The 22,396-nt window shown below is 34.7% G+C and overlaps 1 protein-coding gene across 5 annotated transcripts in view; it reads left to right on the top strand.

Moving 5' to 3' along the window:
* The window catches only part of LOC106876125 (uncharacterized), a 383,532-nt gene that overhangs the window by 85,695 nt on the left and 275,441 nt on the right, over positions 1–22,396 (top strand). For 4 of the 5 annotated variants that reach the window (XM_089362492.1, XM_089362494.1, XM_089362495.1 and 1 more), the window contains exons 2-3: positions 1,954–7,686; positions 12,803–13,448. In XM_089362492.1, the coding sequence (XP_089218618.1) occupies positions 1,968–7,686; positions 12,803–13,448 (6,365 nt within the window). In that variant the 5' untranslated portion in view covers positions 1,954–1,967. The remainder of the gene's footprint in view (positions 1–1,953; positions 7,687–12,802; positions 13,449–22,396) is intronic. The other variant, XM_089362496.1, reaches the window with a different exon arrangement.

Below are 22,396 nucleotides of genomic sequence, written 5' to 3' on the forward strand. Positions count from 1 at the left end.
TCTCTGCTAGTTCCTCAACAGTTATGATGAGATTCTGTTCCACCAGGGTTTGCTGGACATCCTCATCAAGCTCTACAGATCTTCCAGAACAAGGCTCGTCTTCTAGGCTCTAGTTTCCAGCTCGGAATTTCTAGAACCACTGTTGACACTGGCTTACGATTATTGTCCGATCCACATATACTGCATTAATATTCCTCACACTTTACGTTGTGTTGTTATTTTTATTGAACTCATAAACCAAAATATACCAAATATGCTCCTTTGTTATTTCTATTATAGCTTTGGAAAAATAACTGTTAAAATCGAACTGCACTCTTCAAAACCTGCACTAAGAATAAGGACAAGGTAAAAATTACTACCTGCTTTTATAGCAAGTTGATGCAGGTAGTTTATCCCATCTCCCTCCAACTTTTAGTTCATACAACTGAAAAAGCGTATTATTTATGGGATGACCCAATATATGTACAGTTCTATATTTAAGAGATGAGGAATTATTTACATTATTTACATTATCTACATTTGACGGATATTCATCCTCATCTTGTTTGTTGTTAACACAACGTTTCGGCTGATATACCCTCCAGCCTTTGTCAGGTGTCTTGGGGAAATTTCGAACCTGGGTTCTCATTGCTATCGATGTTACTATTATTATTATTATTATATTATTATTATTATTATTATTATTATTATTATTATTATTATTAATCAGGTCGCTGCCGTGAATCGAACTCATCTTGTTTGTTGTGTTAACAACAAACAAGATGAGGACGAATATCCGTCAAATGTAGATAATGTAAATAATGCCAATATATGTAGTTTGGAAAAAAGAAATGTTTCTGAGAAATTTGGATAAGTGTGTAAAATGTGGAGTTGGATACAAATCAGGCAGAAAATACAGAAGCTTCCTCAGTGGAAACACTGCTTAGAAAGCAGTGGAAAAGTGGATTCTGCACTATTTACAAAAGGTCCTTTGGGCAAAAGATCAAAAGGACCATATTTAGTTTGGAAGGTAGAAGAGTTTCCAAACTGTGTGGTGTGTCAAGACATCATCTGTATTTTATATGGCAGTCTTGCAGGTGTACTCTGGTTGGTAATATCTATCCAGTTGGTAGAGGTATATAACATGTGTATGTCATATTCTTTGTCTCTACTGTTGCAGTACAGGTATATGTGAATCATTTGGGAGATTTCAGATTAAAAGCTTAAATTGATGGTTTCAGTCACATGATACCTTAGCTGTCACAGATGAGTCAGGATCAGATGTGAAATATATGCATTGCAAGAGATTGAATAAAATTGGTAGAGCTCTTTTTAGCTCTTGAAGCTCACTCAGTTTTCTGCATTCATTATTCACAGAATATTACATCTCAGTCAGAAACATATGCACAGGCATGGCTGTGTGGTATGAAGTTTACTTCCCAATCACTTGGCTCCAGGTTCAGTCCCACTGCATAGTACCTCAAGTGTCTTCTACTATAGCCTCAGGTCAACCAAAGCTTTGTGAGTGGGTTTAGTTGATGGAAAGTGAAAGAAGCCTGTTGAGTTTGTGTGTTTGTGTTTGTACCCCACCACTGCTTGACAACTGTTGTTGGTGTGTTTATATCCCTGTAATTAAGTGACCTGACAAAAGACACCAATAGAATAAGTACCAGGCTTTAAAAAAAAAGAAAGTAGATCCTGGGGTTAATTCATTTGACTAAAATTCTTCAAAATGGTGCCCCAGTATGGCCACAGTCTAATGATCAGTAAAAGATACATCTATTATGTGCCTTTTATGTAGTAACACTAGTACAAGTTACAGAAAAAGAGTAGATTACTTTTTGCACACACGCTTTACATCCCCCCATACACACACACACACACACACATGCGCACACTTATTTGCAGTAATTTCTATTTTCAAACATATTTTTGAAATATAATCTCAGTATTTTTTTTCTTTTCTTTTTACAGATAGAAAATATAAAATGATTTCCAAGAAGTCTATTCAACAAAATAAGAAAAAGAAAAAAATTGTGAAGAAACCAAAACCACCTGAAGAGAATGATTCTCCTATCTTACCAAGAGGGCAGTATAATTTGGACTTTTTGGATGATATTAACCCATTTGTTTCTCGAAACAAATTAGGAGACTCTCCTCCCAACTCAGATGATAACATAGATATAAACCCCTTTGAAACAAAAACTAAAATTGCCTCTTCTCCACCACTTGCACCTAAGTTTAGTAAACCAGATTCAATGGATAATTCTGATCCATTTCTATCAAAAACTAATAATCTTGGCTATTCTCCCAATCAATCTAATGACCGAAATATTGAAGAAAATGGTAATACAACAGTGAGTGATTTCTATGAAAATGAAGAAGAGCAGAAAGATGACTTGAACAACCAGAAAGAGTTTATCACTGATAAAATGGTGGATAATTCCAATGAGTTTTCTCATGCAATTTTTGATAATGATCTTCAAGACAGTGAGGTAGATATGAAAAATTTCGATAACTGTCCAAGTGGTTTGGAAGAAGTTGGCTTAAAGCATGAGTCAGAGTTTTCTACTGATACAAGTTATTCAAAGATGCCAGAAGACAATATTAAACATGCTGGCCTAAATGCCAGTGATGTTTTAGATGTTTCTAATGTGGAAAAAAATGGTAATACAGCAGTTAGTGATGATTTTTATGAAAATGAAGATCAGAACTTGATGACAGATGACTTGAACAACCAGAAAGAGTTTACCACTGATAAAATGGTTGATAATTCCCATGAGTTTTCTCATGAAATTCTTGATAATGATTTTCAGGAAAATGAGGTAGATATGAAAAATTTTGATAACTGTTCAAGTAGTTTGGAAGAAGGCTTAAAGCATGAATCAAAATTTTCTACAGATACCAGTTGTTCAAAGATGCCAGAAGACAATATTAAACATGGTGGCCTTAATGCCAGTGAAGTTTTAGATGTTTCCAATGTGGTGATGAGAAATAATGATGATGATGATGAAGATGACGAGGATCTTGAATTTACAGATGCTTTATCCAATGAAGATGAACTCATGCAATTTGATGATGAATTGCCTGCAAAGAAGTTTGATTACAAAGAAAATTTGGAGGCAAAGAATAGTGAAAACTTAAATGTTTCTGAGAATATTGATCATCCAGAACAATGTGAAATTGATGATCCTGATGTCATGTTGGATTCAATTGAAATGGACAAGAACTTCAAAGAGAATGGAAATAATTTACTAAATGTCATTGATTCCTCATCAAAAGACATTGATTTGAATAAAATGTCGCTTTCTGAATCTGGAATAGATATAGAAGATAAGCATCTGAAACCTGATGATGCATCTTTATGTATCAGTAAAGATGACAGTCATGAGATCCTTGATGATAATGAAGAATTGTCCACACAAAAGGACAAAGAGTTTCTTCTGTTTGAAAAGCTAGAAAATGAAATGACATCTGATTCGATAACTTCAAGTCCAAATTTATGTGAAGACAGTGGTATTGGGGAAAGTATTGTGACATCATGCAGTGAAGATCTTGGTAAAGGAGATGATTTAAGAAGTGAAGAAGGTATGGATTCCTTGCCTCTCAGCCCTAGTGACAACTGTGACCTCACAAATTTGGCAACTTCCCCAAAGGATGAAACTTGTTTTGATGAAGAACTCCAACCTGAAGCAATGATTATCAAAGGCAATACTTTTTCTTCTGAAAATGGTGAGAAACTTCATTCTGACAATGATTTTGGGAATGGTCGTATTTCCTTGGCAGTCAAGGAAGAATCAGACGAAAATGTAACCAAAGAATTATATACAGAAACAGGCATAAAAGACACTGATCTAGCTTTAGAAGATAAATTGAAAGATGGTCAGGGCACTGTTTCAGAAAAGGAAAATTTGGGAACTACAAGGAAAAATCCCCCTCTAGATTATGATACTGGAAATATTCCTGAATTTAGCTTAGAAGACAATGATTTAAATTCAGATGAAAATTATTGTACAAATTCTAAAATTCTTGAAGAATTAAAAGTTCTGTCAATAGATACTAATAGAGAAGAGCTAAGTACTGATAGAGATAATGAAGATATAGATTTAGCTTTGAAAATTAGTGAGTCTGAGAAAACAGGCCCTAAAATAAATTTAAATGGCCAGAGTAATAACACAAATTTAATGAGAAAAGATGTGGAAAATATTTATTTTAGCACACAGGGTGATCAGAGTAGATTGAATGATGAGTCTGATGAGTTTACAGATGTTGAAATTAAGGATAATTTGACTACTTTAAGGAACAGTGGGAATTGCTCTGGTGCAGCTTCCAAGGAAAATGAAGTGGAAGATATTGAATCAGAAAAACATGAACAAAATAATTTTAGTGAATATATCTCTGATAAATTGCAACTAACAGAAGATAGTATTTTAGGGTCTCAGATTGACAAACAACTGACTGAGAATGTTCTTAAATGTACAGAAAATAATGCAGATGCTGAAAACTCCTTAGTTGCTACTAATAAAAGTATCATTTCAGGAACTGAAATGAATTCAAATGAACTCAGAGAATCGACTGAAGAACCTTTAATTGCTTGTAATAAAGGTTCTCTTTTAGAATCTCAGATTGATGAAAATTTGGCAAACAGCGACCCTGATAATTTGATTGAAGATATTACAGGTGATAAACAAGAACTCTTAGTTGAAAGTGATAAAGAACCCTTAATTAAAGGTGATAAAGATATTCTTTTGGAATCTCAGATTGATGAAAATTTGGCAAACAGTGCCCCTAGTAATTTGACTGAAGATATTACAGGTGATGAAGAATCGTTAGTTGATGGTTTTAAAGAACCCTTAGTTAGAGGTGATAAAGGTGATAAATCTCAAATTGATGAAGGCTTGGTAAACAGTGCCCCTAGTAATTTTAGTGAGGATATTACTGGTGATAAAGAACCCTTAGTTAAAGGTGATAAAGACACCCTTTCGGAATCTCAAATTGATGAAAATTTGCCAAAAAGTGTCCCCAATAATTTAACTGATGATCTTACAGTTGATAAAGAACCCTTAATTGAAGGTGATAAAGGTACCCTTTTGGAATCTCAAATTGATGAAAATTTGGCAAGCAGTGTCCCCAATAATTTAACTGATGATCTTACAGTTGATAAAGAACCCTTAATTGAAGGTGATAAAGGTACCCTTTTGGAATCTCAAATTGATGAAAATTTGGCAAGCAGTGTTCCTAGTAATTTGACTGATGATCTTACAGTTGATAAAGAACCCTTACTTGAAGGTGATAAAGGTACCCTTTTGGAATCTCAAATTGATGAAAATTTGGCAAGCAGTGTTCCTAGTAATTTGACTGATGATCTTACAGTTGATAAAGAACCCTTAATTGAAGGTGATAAAGGTACCCTTTTGGAATCTCAAATTGATGAAAATTTGGCAAGCAGTGTTCCTAGTAATTTGACTGATGATCTTATAGGTGATAAAGAACCCTTAGCTGAAAATGATAAAAATATCCTTTTGGAATCTCAGATTAATGAAAATTTGGCAGATAGTACCCCTAATAATTTGAGTGAAGATATTACAGGTGATGAAGAACCCTTAGTTGAAGGTGATAAAGGTACCTTTTGGGAACCTCAAATTGATGAAAATTTGGCAGATAGTGGCCCTAATGATTTTATTGAAGATATTACAGATGATGAAGAACCCTTAGTTGAAGGTGATAAATGTGCCCTTTTGGAATCTCGAATTGATGAAAATTTGGCAAACAGTGACCCTAGTAATTTAAATGATGATCTTACATTTGATAAAAAACCCTTAGTTGAAGGTGATAAGGGTACCCTTTTGGAATCCCAAATTGATGAAAATTTGGCAGATAGTGATCCTAATAATTTAACTGATGATCTGACATTTGATAAAAAACACTTAGTTGAAGGTGATAGAGGTACCCTTTTGGAATCTCGGATTGATGAAAATTTGGCAAACAGTGACCTTAGTAATTTGACTGAAGATCTTACAAATGAGAAAGAGCCCTTAGTTGAAAATAAAGATACTCTTCTGGAATCTCCAGTTGAAATGCAGGTCAATGACAGTGCCTTCTCTAATTTTGATGAAGATATTAAAGATGATAGAGATCCTTTAGCTATAAATGATAACATACTTTTAAAATCTCAAGTTGAGAAAGATTATTCAGAGAAGACTCAGAAAATATCAACAAGCACTGATTCCTTAGTTGATACTCAAACTGAAGAAGATGAGAATGACTCTTTAACTAATGAGTTGAATGATGATGCTCTACTATTATCTGGTGCCAATATTTCCAATACTGTAAGAGATGACAGAAAAAGTAATGAAAGTGCTTTTAAAGAACCTTTTCATGATTTAAATCTTGAGGAAGTTTCTCAAAATGATGAGTTGTCACAGAATAATGACAGCCTTACTACTGAAGACTTTTCAGTAGCTGAAAATAAAGAATTCAAGCCTAATGAACAGTCACCTGAATATGTAAACAATAATACAGGGTTAGGTGGGAGTGTTGAAGTTGACGAGGAAAACAACTTTGACAATGTAATAGAGACTGATGATGATGTCACTTTACAGAATAAGTCTCCTTTTGACTCTGATGAGGAGTCTGGAACTTTTGATACCACAAAAGAAGTTCTTTCTGCCAACTTTGAAAACCTAACTAATGAAAGTAGTACTTTAGCATCTTTAAATGACACATTTAGTGCAGAAAATTTTAACAATGTTAACAAATCTAGTGATATAGTTGAAAAATTGTCAGAAACCCTGGGAAAACCAGATCAAGCTGCTACTAGAGAATCTTTGTTAGAAAAAGTAATGATAGAAAATTCTGCAGATCAGAAGCCATTGGTTGGCTTTGATACTTCAGAAAGTGCATTTCATTTGCCTCTTGGGGAAAATGAAACCAGTAAAACAGACCAAAGTCCTTGTCAAATTCCAGCAGTTCAATGTCCCTCTGAGAAGGATACAAAATATCAAAAAGAATCTCAAAGTTTAGGTGAAGCAAATGAAAAATTAGTGCCAATTGAAAATTCAAATCATCCTCTTTCAGAAATTAATCAAGAATTTAAGCTTCCTAAACAGCTTGAAAAACCTCAGTCTAATGAATTAGCTAGTTCTGCTAAGAATAAAATGCTAGACTTTGTAGAGAAAGTTGATAATGATTCTTCTAATCTGATAAGCAAAGATCCATCTGCTCTTGAAGGTTATTTCAATGATGACAGTGCATCTGTTTTTGCATCATTAATTATTGGATCACAACGTTTAGTTAGTGCAATACTTGGCCCTTCTGCAGTCTGTCCTCCTGTCCTTAATAGTGCCCCACTTCAACGTCAACATAGCACAGGAAACAGCACAGCAAAGGAAAAGCAGAAGCAAAGTATAGACTCTTTCAAACCTGCCCCCAGAATGCCTTCAGACAGCATTAATGTGGAAGATAGTAGTCCTTCATTTACTAGGACTTCCACATCCGATGACAGCATCAGTGGATTTCCAGGAAGTGAGTCATCACAGTCACCATCCCAGGACTCAGACAGGGTTGAATGCAGTGAGGAACACGATATGTTTCATGGCAAGACCCCTACTGAAGAGACTGAGCCCAGCACTAAGCTCACCTCTATGAAGACAGCCAATCAATCTGTTGATGATGATGCAACAGAGAAGGTGTTTCTTCTCCCTGATGGTTAGTATAGCTTAAGAATGACTGCTTTGAATAATTCTTTTGCTTTAACCATCAGATTCTGTCCATTCATTGCCATTCAGTTGTCATATGATATTCATTCATTTGCATTCAACTTCATCCATCTTATTCTGATTTTGGTGTGTGGCATATTGCCTGCAAGTTTGGCTTTCCCTTGGTTTGACCTCTGCCTGTGTTGGTGCATCACTGAGTTTATCAGTAAGCTTGACTTTCCATTTCATCTGACCACTGGTGTTGGTTTTTACTAGAAACAGTTGCAGTATTGACTTCCTTCTTGTTTAACTCTTGGCCTTGGTATTTACCTGGTTTATACTAGATGTTTGTAAGTTTGGTTTCTTTAAATGATTTCATTAATGAAATTGAATTTTCACTAATATAAGCATGGAAATGTTTTAGTCTGAGTGGATTAGTGGTGAAGGTGCTGGTAATTATGGTTATGATGCTACAAGAGACTAATAGTAAAAGAAAAAAAGATCCAATATAGGCAGTTTCAAATTTCAAACAAAATAAGACGTTTTAAAATGATTTAAATGATATTTTTTTTAAAAAATAGTTCTCTAGCTCTGGGGTCTACTCATAAATAATAATAAATCAGTTGCTTCAAGCTAGATCCATACAAATGGCAATCTAGAGTAAAAGAAGGGAAAGATAATTTCCTTTTGATTGGTTCGATAATTACTTTAAAAATGTAGGATCATCATTACATTACACTCAAATTACTTATTAGTACAAAAGAAACAAAAACTGAATTGTGTTAGGAAATAAAGAAGCTTGTATATATGACTGCTTGGCTAGCTAGAAATATCAGTAAATTCTACTTTAAATCACATCCAACTATCATAAAAAAGGATGTATCGGATAATATAGTTTTAGATACACTACACTTGAAGGAAAAATGGGATAATGATGAGCCAACTGAATAACGGGAAACTAGGTCTAGTAATATCAAAATTTGGGCCTTTTGATAGCATTATTTTTACTCTGGAGCCAAATATTTATTAGCTTAAATATATCTTTTTTTTTAGCTTGGAGTAGTTCAGCAGACTTTTAGAAATTTGTTGGATAGTTTTTCACTTAGAGAAAGATGCAACCTTACAGTCAGCCATTAAAAAAAGTAGCAATCTAAAACAAAATTTTAAGAATATATGTGTTATATATATATATATATATATATATATACGATAGTTAACTTGACTATTATAATTTTATTTTCAAGTTCCATGCAAAGCCAGAGAAAGCAATCCTAAGATGTTCTCTTTATAAAGAAGTAAATCAAATAATGGTGAATAGTAACTTCTAAATAGACTTCAAATGGCAGTATGTTGATGAAAGAAAAATATAGACAGGTGGATATGACTGGTGATTTGATTTTATAGGTAAGAGGGGATGCTATAAGTATCAAGTGGAAACAGGATAGTAAATATTAAATTGTACAAAAATAGGGGAAATCTGCAATCTGAAATACTTAGCACACTTTGCCTTTTGCACGCTGCACTTTTATTCTTTTGTATTTTCTATCATTGTGTTACTTTTGTTACTTTCTTAAAATTTGTTATTTCATCCAAGTTTGTGCAAATTTAAAAGAATTCAAGTGAGTTGGTAAGCTATATACTTTTTGGTACCACAAGTTCTAGATTCGCAATCTGGTCATGAATTCTGCCTAATGGTTGTTTGTTCCACTTCCATCTTATATTATACGAAGGTGGTGAACTGCATCATATAAAATACTTAGCAACATTTCTTCTGGCCTTACATTCTGAGTTCAAATACCTCTGACGTGAATTGTGCTTTTCATCCATTGAAAAAAACAAAAAAAAACAGTAACAGTCAGGTACTGGGGTTGATGTAATTGACTAACCTCTTTTCCCTAAAAATTATAGCCTACCAAAATTTGAAGCAATTATTAGATGGTACCAGGATGTGTATAGACTAACAGAAGCAATAAACATGCTAGCATATATAACTTGGGTCAGACATAAATAGTTTTAATTTTCTTTTCTACAATTCTGTTTATTTCCTCCAATGTAATATATGGGATTTTTCTTTTCAAAGTTGTTGTTAATTATCCCCAAATAAACCCTGTTTGAACAAATCCATGATCAAAGGCTTTCAGATATAGCTATCCCATCAAATGTTTTTTGTTTTTTATTCAGACTAGTTTATGTAAAACTGCATCACTATCCTCTGTGTTCTTCCTTTTTTTTTTTACTAAATGATAGTGCATGATATGAAAAAAATTTGGTTACTACTTCTAGCAGTTTTTATGACTACATTGAAGCTGTTTTGTCTCAAAGTTCTTAACATTAGGTAAAAGAAAAAAAATAGACATTTTGTTTCATCTTCCACTAACAGCTAAATTATGGAACATCAATTCCCTGTCATGTTACAGTATTACATTTAAACGATATCTGATGTTACAACCTTAAAATATTTTACATCATGACTTATGATAAATGCTGCTGTTTTAGATCACTAAGAGGAGCTAACTAAGGATGCTGTCCATGAGTGTTTAGCCTGCTACAAATAGCTACCAAATCTATCTCAAATTGCATTCTACAAGCTTAAAATAGAATGACACTTTGGATCATGTAATCCACTGCATTAAAAAAAAATACAGAGAGAGATGGAATATATCCAGTTGATCACAGGTATGATTGTTCAGGTCTTACCTGTAGCTCAACAATAACTAAGCTGATAGTGTGGTGGGTTGCATTACAAGAAGCAGTTAGATGGACCAAACTATCAAGAGTGCAATTGCTGTGACCAGGTCATAGCAGTCTTGTTAATTTGGTCTAGCTAGCTATAAATAAGTAAACATACAACTCTGCTTAATGCTGTTAATAGTAAGCTAACCTTTTCTGGATTTCAAAAATCCAAGTAGCCAGCAATTGATTCTGTTTTCTGTAGCTTTAATCAATGACTGATAATTTCAGAGTTGTACTTGTCTAGCAAGTTATTGGATTTTTGTGACAGTCTATTGAAGCTGAAGCAATTATATTATGGAAGAACCATTTAATAATAAATTGTTAAAATTCACTATTCATTTATTTCGTAACCTTTAAAAATTTTTGTATGCATTTTTTTTTTTTTTTAGATGGCTTAAACAACTCTTATAGGTTATAACTGCTCCAATCCAACCTGGACTCCACACATCATCTCTTACTTACATGCAAACCACATGCCCTGTTCCTTTTTAAGGCACAAATTTCTCAACCCTTATCTCTAGTCTTGTCCATATTTCATTCAGCAGTCAAATTTCATTCTGAAAAGTGGTATTTACACATAAATAGATTGTGCTTCCTTTGCCACTCACCTCTCTTACTTCGAGATCAGCAACAAAGATTTCTTCTTCTGATACTGTGTTTCCCAACCTATTTTCCCCCAGGCCCCACTATAACTTTCCAGAAAAAAATATGCACCACCAGTTGTTGAAAAAAAGACAACTTTATTTTTAATATTTTATCACATTAGAATAGCACTACACTGCAGCAAACATTCTTTGCACAGTATGCTTGGCTAGAAGGATTGACTTGACTAGCTGAGTATAGATGTTGTGCATTAACTAGGAAAAAGAAATTTTCACAATTTTCCCAGATCCTACCAGTGAAGCATAAGCCCCCATACTGGGAATCACTGTTCTAATACATCAATGACCTGTTTGTCATCACTTTGAACAATGCTCACTTCTATGCAGATGGTACCACCTTTCATTCTATTTAACCTTCTGCACCCAAGTATCATCCACTTGCAACATAGACATTTCATACCCAATCTGTACTGACTTCAAGAACAGAGTCTACTAAAACATCCTTCAGTGTTTCCTTCAACAATACTGATACACAATAACAAACATGTTATGAGAACATCATACCCACACCATAAATATGAACAGCATGCACTTAGAACAGCCTAGGTTGCTACACTGAATTTCTCCTGGTGAATACTGTAAAAACCCATGTAATTTGCACACCTGTGTAATTTACGCAGGTGATTTTCAGGATAAAAATTGTTAAAAAAATCTTCAACTCATGTAAAATTCGCATCCAAAAGTTTTCAGAATTACCTATATGGCCAGGGAAAAAAGGTTTTCAATTTAGTTGTATTTAGCATAATTTCACTTACTTATGATTAGATTTTACTAAATTTTCATTAAATAAAAATAATTTGTATTTAACAGCTATCACATTGAAAGCTATTAAATTACAAAGTGTTTGTATTGTTTTTAATAAACTTTATTTTACATTTCTTGCCCACAAGAGATTATGTCCAATCTTTAGCATACTTTATTTTTGTTTTTGTGAAAAAAGTACATAAATTACATGGGTTTTTATGGTGCACATCCTCAACTTAGTCAAAGCTACCTCACAATGATTAGCCTTCATCTTTAGAGCTAGAATAGAATTCAACTCCCAACAACTATTAACTCTATGAAGCTCAAGTGAGACACACAATGGTGTACTGTTCCCATATCTTGGGTGGAGGTACTACTGCTACACATTTGCACAGACTTCTTAAACCACATCCTAAAAACCTCACTTAAATGATTAGCATAAAGTCATTCACCAATATCGCTCAACTCTAATCCACCTTGCCTGTCCTACTGGTGGTTGGTATTATGCCACTCCAACTCAGACACTCCTGACTCTCTTGTTCTGCTTCCTTTCCACACTCATATTTCCCTTCTAGACTCTGTCCATTCCCCCTAGAACATCAATCTTCTCGCTCTGGAATTCCCTCTGTGTACAATTTTTTCTTGCAGTCATTGAGCTACAGATGTTCAAGAGGTATATCAATTGCATTAATCTCTCCAGTCTCAGAGGGCCTGCAAGAATCATAAGTACAGCCCCTTCAAGCCAAGCCAATAAAAAAGAAATTAAGGTTGACTTGGGACTAAACAAATATCATTGCATTTATAACTAAAGATTAAAATACACAAGTATATACTACGTTATGGTGTTACAACATTACACCATAACTTCATATAAACTTTGCTGTTTGTAATGTTCCCATGTCACAATATCATTCACCTTTTGATAGCTAATATGTCAGAATGTTGTCATGTCAATCAGCTGCTCTAATGAATGTTTATATATTCCAGATGGCATTACTGACAGTTTCCCTGCTCCAAAGGAGCCAAACACACAGGTATTTTCTGAAATGTCTAGTGAGTTGGCTAAGTCTTCAGAGATATGTGGTAAGGACATTGCTGAGTCAGTTGAATGTTTGCCGAAATCAGAAGGCATGGTCAGTTCTGTCACTAAACAGAAGCAACAGTCAGAAGCTGAGAGAACTTTGCAGCAGCAGCAACAGCAGCAGTCAGAAAGTGAAAGACTTTTGCAACAACAACAACAGCCAAAGACTGAGAGACCTTTGCTGCAACAACAGCAACAGCCAGAAGCTGAGTGTCCATTGCAAGAACAACAACAGCAGCAACAACCAGAAGCTGAGAGACCTTTGCAGCAGCAACAACAACAACAGCAGCCAGAAGCTGAGAGTCCAGTGCCAAAACAGCAGCAGCAGCAGCAAGAAGCTGAGAGACCTTTGCAAAATCAACAGCAGCAACCACCAGAAGCTGAAAAACCTTTGCAGCAGCAACAACAAAAGCCAGAAGGTGAACAACTTCCAGAAAAACAACAGCAATTGCAAGAAGAGCAGCAACCACCACCATCACCATCATTAGTTCCGGAAATAGAACAATCTTCAGATCAACCATCCCAATTGGCTGCACCAACAAAACCAGTCAAGTGAGTAAATGGTTATTTGATTTTATAAAGTAACTCATTGTTGGTTAAAAAATATTTTATTATTGCAGCTAATGACTGCATTTAGACTATTGATTTACTTGTGCCTGTCTACTTTTTATAAATTGTTTGGTTTGCCTGTCTATTTTGTGTTGAAACTATTTTTTCCTTTACCATTAACACATATTGTCTCTGGATAAAAATGGATACAGAAATGGTGAGTTTACATGCGCAAGGATGAATTATGATCTTGTCAGTGTTAGAGGCAGTAAGAGCTGGTAAAAGGCGGCGAGCTGGCAGAAACGTTAGCACACCAGGCGAAATGCTTAGTGGTAGTTCGTCTGTCTTTACGTTCTGAGTTCGAATTCCGTCGAGGTCAACTTTGCCTTTCATCCTTTCGGGCTCAATAAATTAAGTACCAGTTATACACTGGGGTCAATGTAATCGATTTAATCCCTTTGTCTGTCCTTGTTTGTCCCATCTATGTTTAGCTCCTTATGGGCAGTAAAGAGATAAGAGCTGGTAACGGCGATGTTGGTGGTGATGAATTTCATTGTCCTAATGGCCAAATGGTTAAACTGATGAGGTCCTGGATTCAATTATAGTATGTTGAACTTTGGACAAGTGTCTTTTTCTGTAGCCTTGAGTCAATCCAAACTTAATGAATGAAATGTGGTAGAAAGAAACTATTTGAAAGCTCATCAAATGGTTTGTATGTATATTCCAAAGAGCCAGCCTTATCATGCTTATTCTACCTCAATAATTACACATGTCTGTGGAATACTCTCTCACTTCACTGTAATTCAGCAACAGGGTATTTCAGTTGATGAAACCTGTAAAATCCACACTGAAAGTGATACAATATCTTATAACCAAGGCAAGCTCAGTGCAGACAGAAACCATACATTGAGCCAAAGGGCAAAAGCTTCCTTGATCTCAACTTTCAGTACCAGTAGAATACATACAGAAAATAATACAAGATCTATTACCCCATCCCATCTCACGTATACATAGAAATTAAAATATATTCAGATATGATTAGTTGAATTTATTTACATTTTAATTCACTATCTTCAGATGTAAACCATACACATTTTTGGCTATTCACATAATGAATTTGGGAACTGGGGTATCACTGCTAACTTAACCATTGTATGTTATATCTAACATAAGTCAGCTAAGTATACACGATCCTTCTCCAAGATATATCCACATGGAGAGTGAAACTGAACACAGCAAGCAATGATGACACTTGTTTGTTTTACTGAACTCTGGGCAATCCATAACACTCAACTCATTACAGTGAACAGGTAATACCCAATGGCATTTTTGTCAAAAGCTTTATGGACTTAGCTGAAAGTTTAATGTTCTAGCCTTGAGAGAGGAACACTTCATCATCTATACCACTTCAATGTCCTTTTTTTCCTTCTATTTTGAAAAGTCTGATATATATCATATTGCCATTCTTTTCCAAACCTTGTGTTTCTTCACCACTTCTTTCTATATTTCTTGTAGTCTTCCTATGGGTCTCTTCTACTTCAGTGTATAATGCTTTTCTCCTATCCATAAAAATGATATAAATTAACAAACATACACACACACACACACACACACACACACAAACATATATATACATATATATAGTTGGAATTTACAGAAAACAAGATGAAGACAAGTGAAGGAATAGGCAGGTGTATTAGTTTGACTCTTGGGAAGAAGGACAAAATCTTTGACATTTTGAGCTTACGCTCTTTGACAGAAAGGATTGAGTGAAAAAAAAGGAGAGAGAAAAAATGTGTAGGGATTAATGGATGGGCTTCTTTCAGTTTCCGTCTACCAAATCCACTCTCAAGGCTTTGGTCAGCCAGAGGCTATGGTGGAAGATACTTGCCCAAGGTGTCATAGAGGGGGACTCAACCTGAAAGCATGTGGCTGGGAAGCAAGCTCCTTACCACACAGCCACGCCTACCTTTTATCATTTACATGTTTCAGTCATTGGAGACGGCAGCCATAATGGGGCACTGCCTTGAAAAGTTTAGTTGAACAAATCGACTCCAGTACTTATTTTTTCTGTTTTCTAAGCCTGGTACATCTTTTATTGACTGCTTTTGCTGAACTGCTAAGTTATGGGGACATAAATAAACCAACACTAGTTGTCAAGTAGTGGTGGGGAACAAACACATGTGCAGAGACACACACACACACACACACACACACACACACACATATATATATATATATATACAATGGATTTCTTTCAGTTTCCATCTACCAAATCCATTTACAAGATTTTGGTCTGCCCAAGTTGCCAAGCAGTGGGATTGAACCTAGAATTATGTGGTTAGGAGGCTAGCTTATTATCACACAGTCAGTGTAATGGGCAAAAAGAGAAAAGTCAACACAGGAGTGACAGTTCTTAACAATTCTTGTATTATTTTAATGCTTAGAAGAAAGAAGAGAAAGAGTCTTAATGTTTCAGACATTAGACCTTCATCAGAAAAAGCACAGGAGGCGTAAGAAAGAGAAAATGTGGTTGAGAAGAATGGAGGGGAAAAACTAGGTAAGGAATTAGGGTCAGGTGGGAATATGGTTCTATGGGAGGGGAGTATGAAGGGAGTAGTGGGTGTGTAAGTAAATATAGGAGTGTAACTGCATTTTGAGGTGGGTATGAGGTGGTGGAGTGATCTGTGTAGCTTTTTGGGATTGTGTGTGTGTGTGTGTGTGTGTGCGTGTGTAGAAAGAGAGGTGGGGTGCAAGTGCAGAAGTATAGTGACTTGGGTTAGTGGGAGCATGAGATGTTGATGTGTGTGTAATTATGTTCTGTGTGTGAGGTGGTGGGAGTGGGTGCAAGTGTGAGGTAAAAGGAATGGCAAGAGGAATACGAAAAGTGTGATGGTAGTGTGTGCAAACGTATGGGTATGAGAGATGTTGTTGCATGGAAAGAAGGAAGGAACGAGGGAAGCAAAAGAAGAAGAAAAGGTTAGAGTTGAGGGAGAGAAAAGAAGTGAGAGAAGAATAAGAGAAATATTGGTGAAAGAATAATTACAACACTAGGATAAAAAATGTTTTTTCTTTCTTTTTTTTTGTTCTGTGAGAGAAGAAAACTAGTAAGGCGCATGGAGGAATAAGAGGAACGTGATAGAAGTGGCTGCATGTGTTGGAGTGTGTGTGTGTGTGTCACACAGACGTATATACTCAACCAGTTCATAGGAAAGCAATCAATCAGACCTTGTGAATATCATAATTATTTATACTTGGGATTATAATTGATTATTTATACTCAGGATTATAATTGATTATTTATACTCAGGATTATAATTGATTGTTTATACTCAGGATTATAATTGATTATTTATACTCGGGATTATAATTGATTGTAGAGTGTATGTGATTATGGAGTAGTTGTTTTTTTAGTATAGGACTTCCTTCTTTGCATCCATGAATGAAAATGTAAATAAAGAAAACAAAATCACAAAAGTATGGTGGTGATGGTGGTTGGGTGGGGGTAGGTTCCAGAAAAATTGAGAATAATATTTTTTTTAAAGGGCTTGTATTGAATAAATATAGTGAAATGATTTGTGTAGGGCAGTTAAAATGGAGAAATGAGGTGATACTGACTGAATCTATTGATTTCTCTTTCCTATGTTAGCTTGTTGGGTTGGAAGTTGTTAAAAATATGTATTAAAATATAAGAAAAGAGAACATCTATAACACATTCTTTCACTTTAGTTTCTGATAAAGATTGTTATTTAAGATGTGAAAACCAAAGTAAATAACAAGCACTTATTTTATTGTACAGTTTATTTAGCTATTTCTTCTGTAAAGACAGAGTTTATTGAATGATCAATACTGATTTGAATGAATGAGTAGCACAGATTCATTTGCTATTTCTATAGAGTTGAATGAAATGATTAAATGGTTGAGGATTCCACTGAAAGATTTGGTAAGTAGAATGACTTGCTTCTGTAAAGAAACAAGAGAAAGAGAGAAGCAAGAGAGAGAGAGGATGGTGGTAGATATGAAGTGAGTAGTAAAAGTAACAATTAAAGACTAGTGAAGGAATTCTAGAAAATAACACTTGTATAAGACTAAAGACGTTATTAGAAGGCTGAGTTTTTTTGAAAAAGGTAGAAAATGTAAAAGAATTCAAAGAAAGCAAATCCGCTTGGAAAAAAAATACAGACAAAAATTGCTATCTAGATTCTTAGATTGCTGTTAATATACAATTTTATGGATGAAGGGAGTTGTGAGTGCATCAATAGGATTTCATTGGGATTTCAAGATTGCACAGGGAACAATGGGTACAGAAAATGTAGTGTAGTAGCTAATGAGGAAATATGTGTTGAGAGTGTTGTGTATTTATTTCATAGCACTAATGCACAACTCTGTTGTGTAGATTTGGAGTGACATGTATAATTATAGTATAGTGCACAAGTGACTTGTGTTGCATAAGAGTATAATGTAATGAACTAGTGACATCATCATCATCAACATTTAATGTCTATTTTCCATGCTGGCATTTGTTGGCCAGCTTGACAGGAACTGTTCACACCAGGTTTCATAGTCTGTTTTGGCTTGGTTTCTACAGCTGGATGCCTTTCCTAATGTTAACCTCATTACAGAGTGTACTGGGTGTTTTTTTACATGGAACCAACAACAATGCTTTTTACTTGGCACCTTGGTTTTAGGATCTCAATTCTGTTGTGGTGGGTGAATGACATGGTATAATATTATGTAGAAGTTTAGTACAGTGTATTAGGGATTTAGTGTATTATGAAGTGGTGCAGTGCTTCAAAAGTTCCAGTATTTTTATTCTTCAGATGGATCCTAAGTTTTGCCTTAATGCTACAACTGTGTTTGATATATTGTTTAGTCAGGAGAAAGGGTCTTCACCCATTACATCCAGCCTGGCAAGATTGAGGTTGGTGATGTTCATCTTGGACAATTGTAAATAAACAACTGCTAAAAGTATGACCAGAAGGAAATTTCAGAAAGTTACTGTTTCACAGAAAAAGATGTTGGTCATAGTTGTTAGTGTGGACCTTGATTGGGAACAGGTGGAGTGTATAGGAGACAAGTGTATTGGATGTATTTAAGTGGAAACAGTATGCAAGTAGCTATCTTTGAGAAACAGAAGCCATTCTAATAGATCTTCATCTGTTTTGATGATAACCATTTAGTAATTTGATCAACCAAATCAATTGCTTTAGTTGTAAGTTGTGGTGTTGGTGGGTTCCTTTATGAGAGGCTAGTCCAAGTATTACTGTCTTCTGTGTTTTACTAAACAAAAGTATATCAAATGTGTAGCGGATGATGCAATGCTTATTCATACAGATGTTTAAGATTTAAGGTCCTGAGAGAAGATTATTCATCATGTCCTATATTATCAACTCACTTATCAAGAGTTTTCATTTGTACCAATGCCAAGTTTAAAATACTATGTTTAGCTTGCTTGTGAGAAAGGTCATGAATATTGCCAGAAAGACATCATCTACACAAAGATACTTTGGCATTTGAATTAAAGAATCCAAACAAAAACAAAGATATTGGTGTATTACAATAAAAAGAATAAAAAGCCTACACAAATTCTTGAAACATGTTCTTAACAGACTAAGGATAATCATATATTATGAATTAATTAAAATTTCAAATATAAAATGACGTTAGACATTATAAGAATTGATGTGAGACAGAAAAGGAATAATGGGTCCACTGACAGAAAACTAAAAAGTGGGACTCATTTTTGTCTTCATTAAAAAAAAAAATCTAGTGGCTGTGTGGTAAGTAGCTTGCTTACCAACCACATGGTTCCGGGTTCAGTCCAACTGCGTGGCACCTTGGGCAAGTGTCTTCCACTATAGCTTTGGGCCGACCAAAGCCTTGTGAGTGGATTTGGTATACGGAAACTGAAAGAAGCATGTCGTATATATATATATATATATATATATATATATATATATGTATGTATGTATGTGTGTGTGTGTGTATATGTTTGCGTGTCTGTGTTTGTCCCCCCAACATCACTTGACAACTGATGCTGGTGCATTTACGTCCCCGTAACTTCGCGGTTCGGCAAAAAGGGTACGATAGAATAAGTACTAGGCTTACAAAGAATAAGTCCTGGGGTCGATTTGCTCAACTAAAAAGGCGGTGCTCCAGCATGGCCACAGTCAAATGACTGAAACAAGTGAAAGAGTAAAAGAGAGAGAAAGCACAGCATATGGAATAAAATATTACATTTGTTTTGTTTTTTTTTGTTTCCTATTTTGTAAGGTACAGAAATAGCAGTAAATATGGTTCTATGCATTTTTAATTTGATTCTTTGAGTCATATATCATAATTTTCTCTGTATGTGTATGCAGCAGAGTTGAGAGGGAGTTAAAATTGGAATAAATTAAATAATTTTTTTCTTTCTTCCTTATTTTACAGCAACAGGAAGCTTATATTTCTCTAAATTTCTATAGTTTAGGGGTTAGGTTTATAGAAACATGTACATTGGTTTTCTTTCCTCTTATTTCTTTACTGTCATTGAGCAATTTTTTCAAGTTACATATTTATTTTAGTTTTGTTGTTTAATTTTGTGGACATTTCAATGATTTTTGGGTTTTTGTTATTTTGACCTATTTCATCACTTTTCTTTTTATCACATTATCACATGACATTTAATTAAAATTTGTGACTTTTTTCTTGAAGGTAGATCTTTTGGCTTGTTAACCCATAATATTTCTAAATAATTGTATCAAATATCTCATCAAAAGTTAATAAACAATGAACAGTGATCAATTTAATTAAATTGGAAAGACCTTTTATTATGCATAAATAGAAGAAAGAAAAAGAAAACCGTGTGTGTGTGTGTGTGTGTGCAAAGGTTTTCATATAGAGCAGTAGTTTTCAACCAGAGTCCTTATGGCCCCTGGGGATCTATGCAAGCAAAATAGTAATTTGAAAATCCATAGTATTATCTTAAGAGTCTATAAAAATTTTGCTTTAGGTATATTTATTACAAGAAACAGCAAGGTTTCTTTCTCTAACACTTAATGTAGTTCAACATGTTTCTTGCTAATGTATGTTTCTTGCTAATTTATGAAAAACAAAGTATGAATTTTGAAAGAAGTGTCTATAAAACTAATTTTTAAAACATTGAATGGCTATGAAGGTTCACCAGCATAAAATAGTAATTAAAGCAGGGGCATAGGTAAGAAATGGTTGAGAACCACTGTTTTAGAGACTAAAAGACTCAAAGACAAAATATGTTTTAAGTACATTATTTAATCTGTTTCATGAGGAATTATTTTGTTGATTCCATCTAACCATTAGCTGATTCATTATGAACAGCGGGATGTGGTGGGTGATAGTTACATTCATTCATTTACACATATATGTTCTTCGTACTGTGATTATAACAAAAAGGGTCACATTACTGTAAAAAATTGTATTACAAAACTACTTGAAGACAAACCATGGTCAAACAGGTTCTTTTCTACTTCACAACAACATGGTTTTTACTTAATGTTGCATGCATTTAATTTTATCAAAAGAAATCAGACTAAATATGACCATATGCAACATAGACAGACACAACAATTAAATTTTACATATCTAGAAAATACCTTTCTGAAGATAAATATTATATATATATTTTCATGGTTGGGTGATTAAAATTGATAAGGCCATTCCATTTCCAAAAACAAATCAGTAAAATAAATAAGTAAATTTTTTAAATATTAAAAGAAGAGTAAAATCTGTTCAGGCAGTTCCTTCAAAATGATCTGAAATAATGGCAACTCATAACAAGGATATGACTTTTAAAAAAACTTCTCTTCTGCTTCTTTTCTTCTTCCTTGTTATCATCGTGTTGAGACATTACATCCTTCAAAACTTCCATGCTTACCGAACTTTACTAACAGTACACCTGATGCCTCTCCACTTCTTTTTGCCTTAACTCATTTCCTGTATATTATTCTATGTACTCTTCATGCACTTTTGGTTGCTTTTTCTGATGAGTTGTGCACCTGAGCACTGTATGCAATTAACCACAGGTGTGGCTGTGTGATACGAAGCTTGCTTCCCAACCACATGCCACCTTCGGCACATGTCTTCTACTATAGCCTTGAGCCAACCAAAGTCCTGTGAGTGGATTTGGTTGATGGAAACTGAAAGAAGCTCATCGTATATACATATAAAACAAAAAAGACAGAAGATGGAATATATGAGAATTTATTATTAATCATGACAATTGTTTTGACACATCTAGCATCAATTCCTCTTGGGTGGACACTCAACAACTGGTTCAGGAGCAGATGCATCTCATTGGGTGATAAATAAATAAATACGACTCGTTCAAATGACTGCTCTGCAATGTAACTTTCCATTTTGTAGAGAGAAAAACAGCCAGATGGAGGAAATATCTTCATTTATATTAAAGATCAAAAATAAAATTTTGGACATGTCTACTCCCAGTAATCACTGCCTCATGCATCCCATCCTCCACAGCAGAAGTGTTAAGGCCACATCCCCTGGTGAAGAGGATTGGCTTGCAAGAGTCCTGTGTCAGTGTCATGTAAAAAGCATTCGTTCCACACATGTACTTTCACCAATACATGTGTACACATTTGTAGCCAAGCTTATGTGCTTATGCATGCACACAGTAACTGACACATATACATGTTCACTGATGCATTTAAGCCTGTATACACACACACATACATTCACACACACAATGAGTGTAGGCGAGAAGGAACAATAGAGGGATGTTGGAATAAAAGAAAAAGTAGGAGAGAAATGCTTGGGAAAAGCAGGGAAAAGAAAAGAACACACGTGCGTGTGCACACACACACACACATACACACACACACACCACAGGGATCTGATGGTGTAATAAAAATATTACAGAATCATGAAGTAACACAAAATTCAATAAATGCAGGTGATACGTTTGCTCAGCTATTACT

The sequence above is a fragment of the Octopus bimaculoides genome, chromosome 14 (genome assembly GCF_046866305.1).
Source record: "Octopus bimaculoides isolate indiv1 chromosome 14, ASM4686630v1, whole genome shotgun sequence".
Lineage (NCBI taxonomy): Eukaryota > Metazoa > Mollusca > Cephalopoda > Octopoda > Octopodidae > Octopus > Octopus bimaculoides.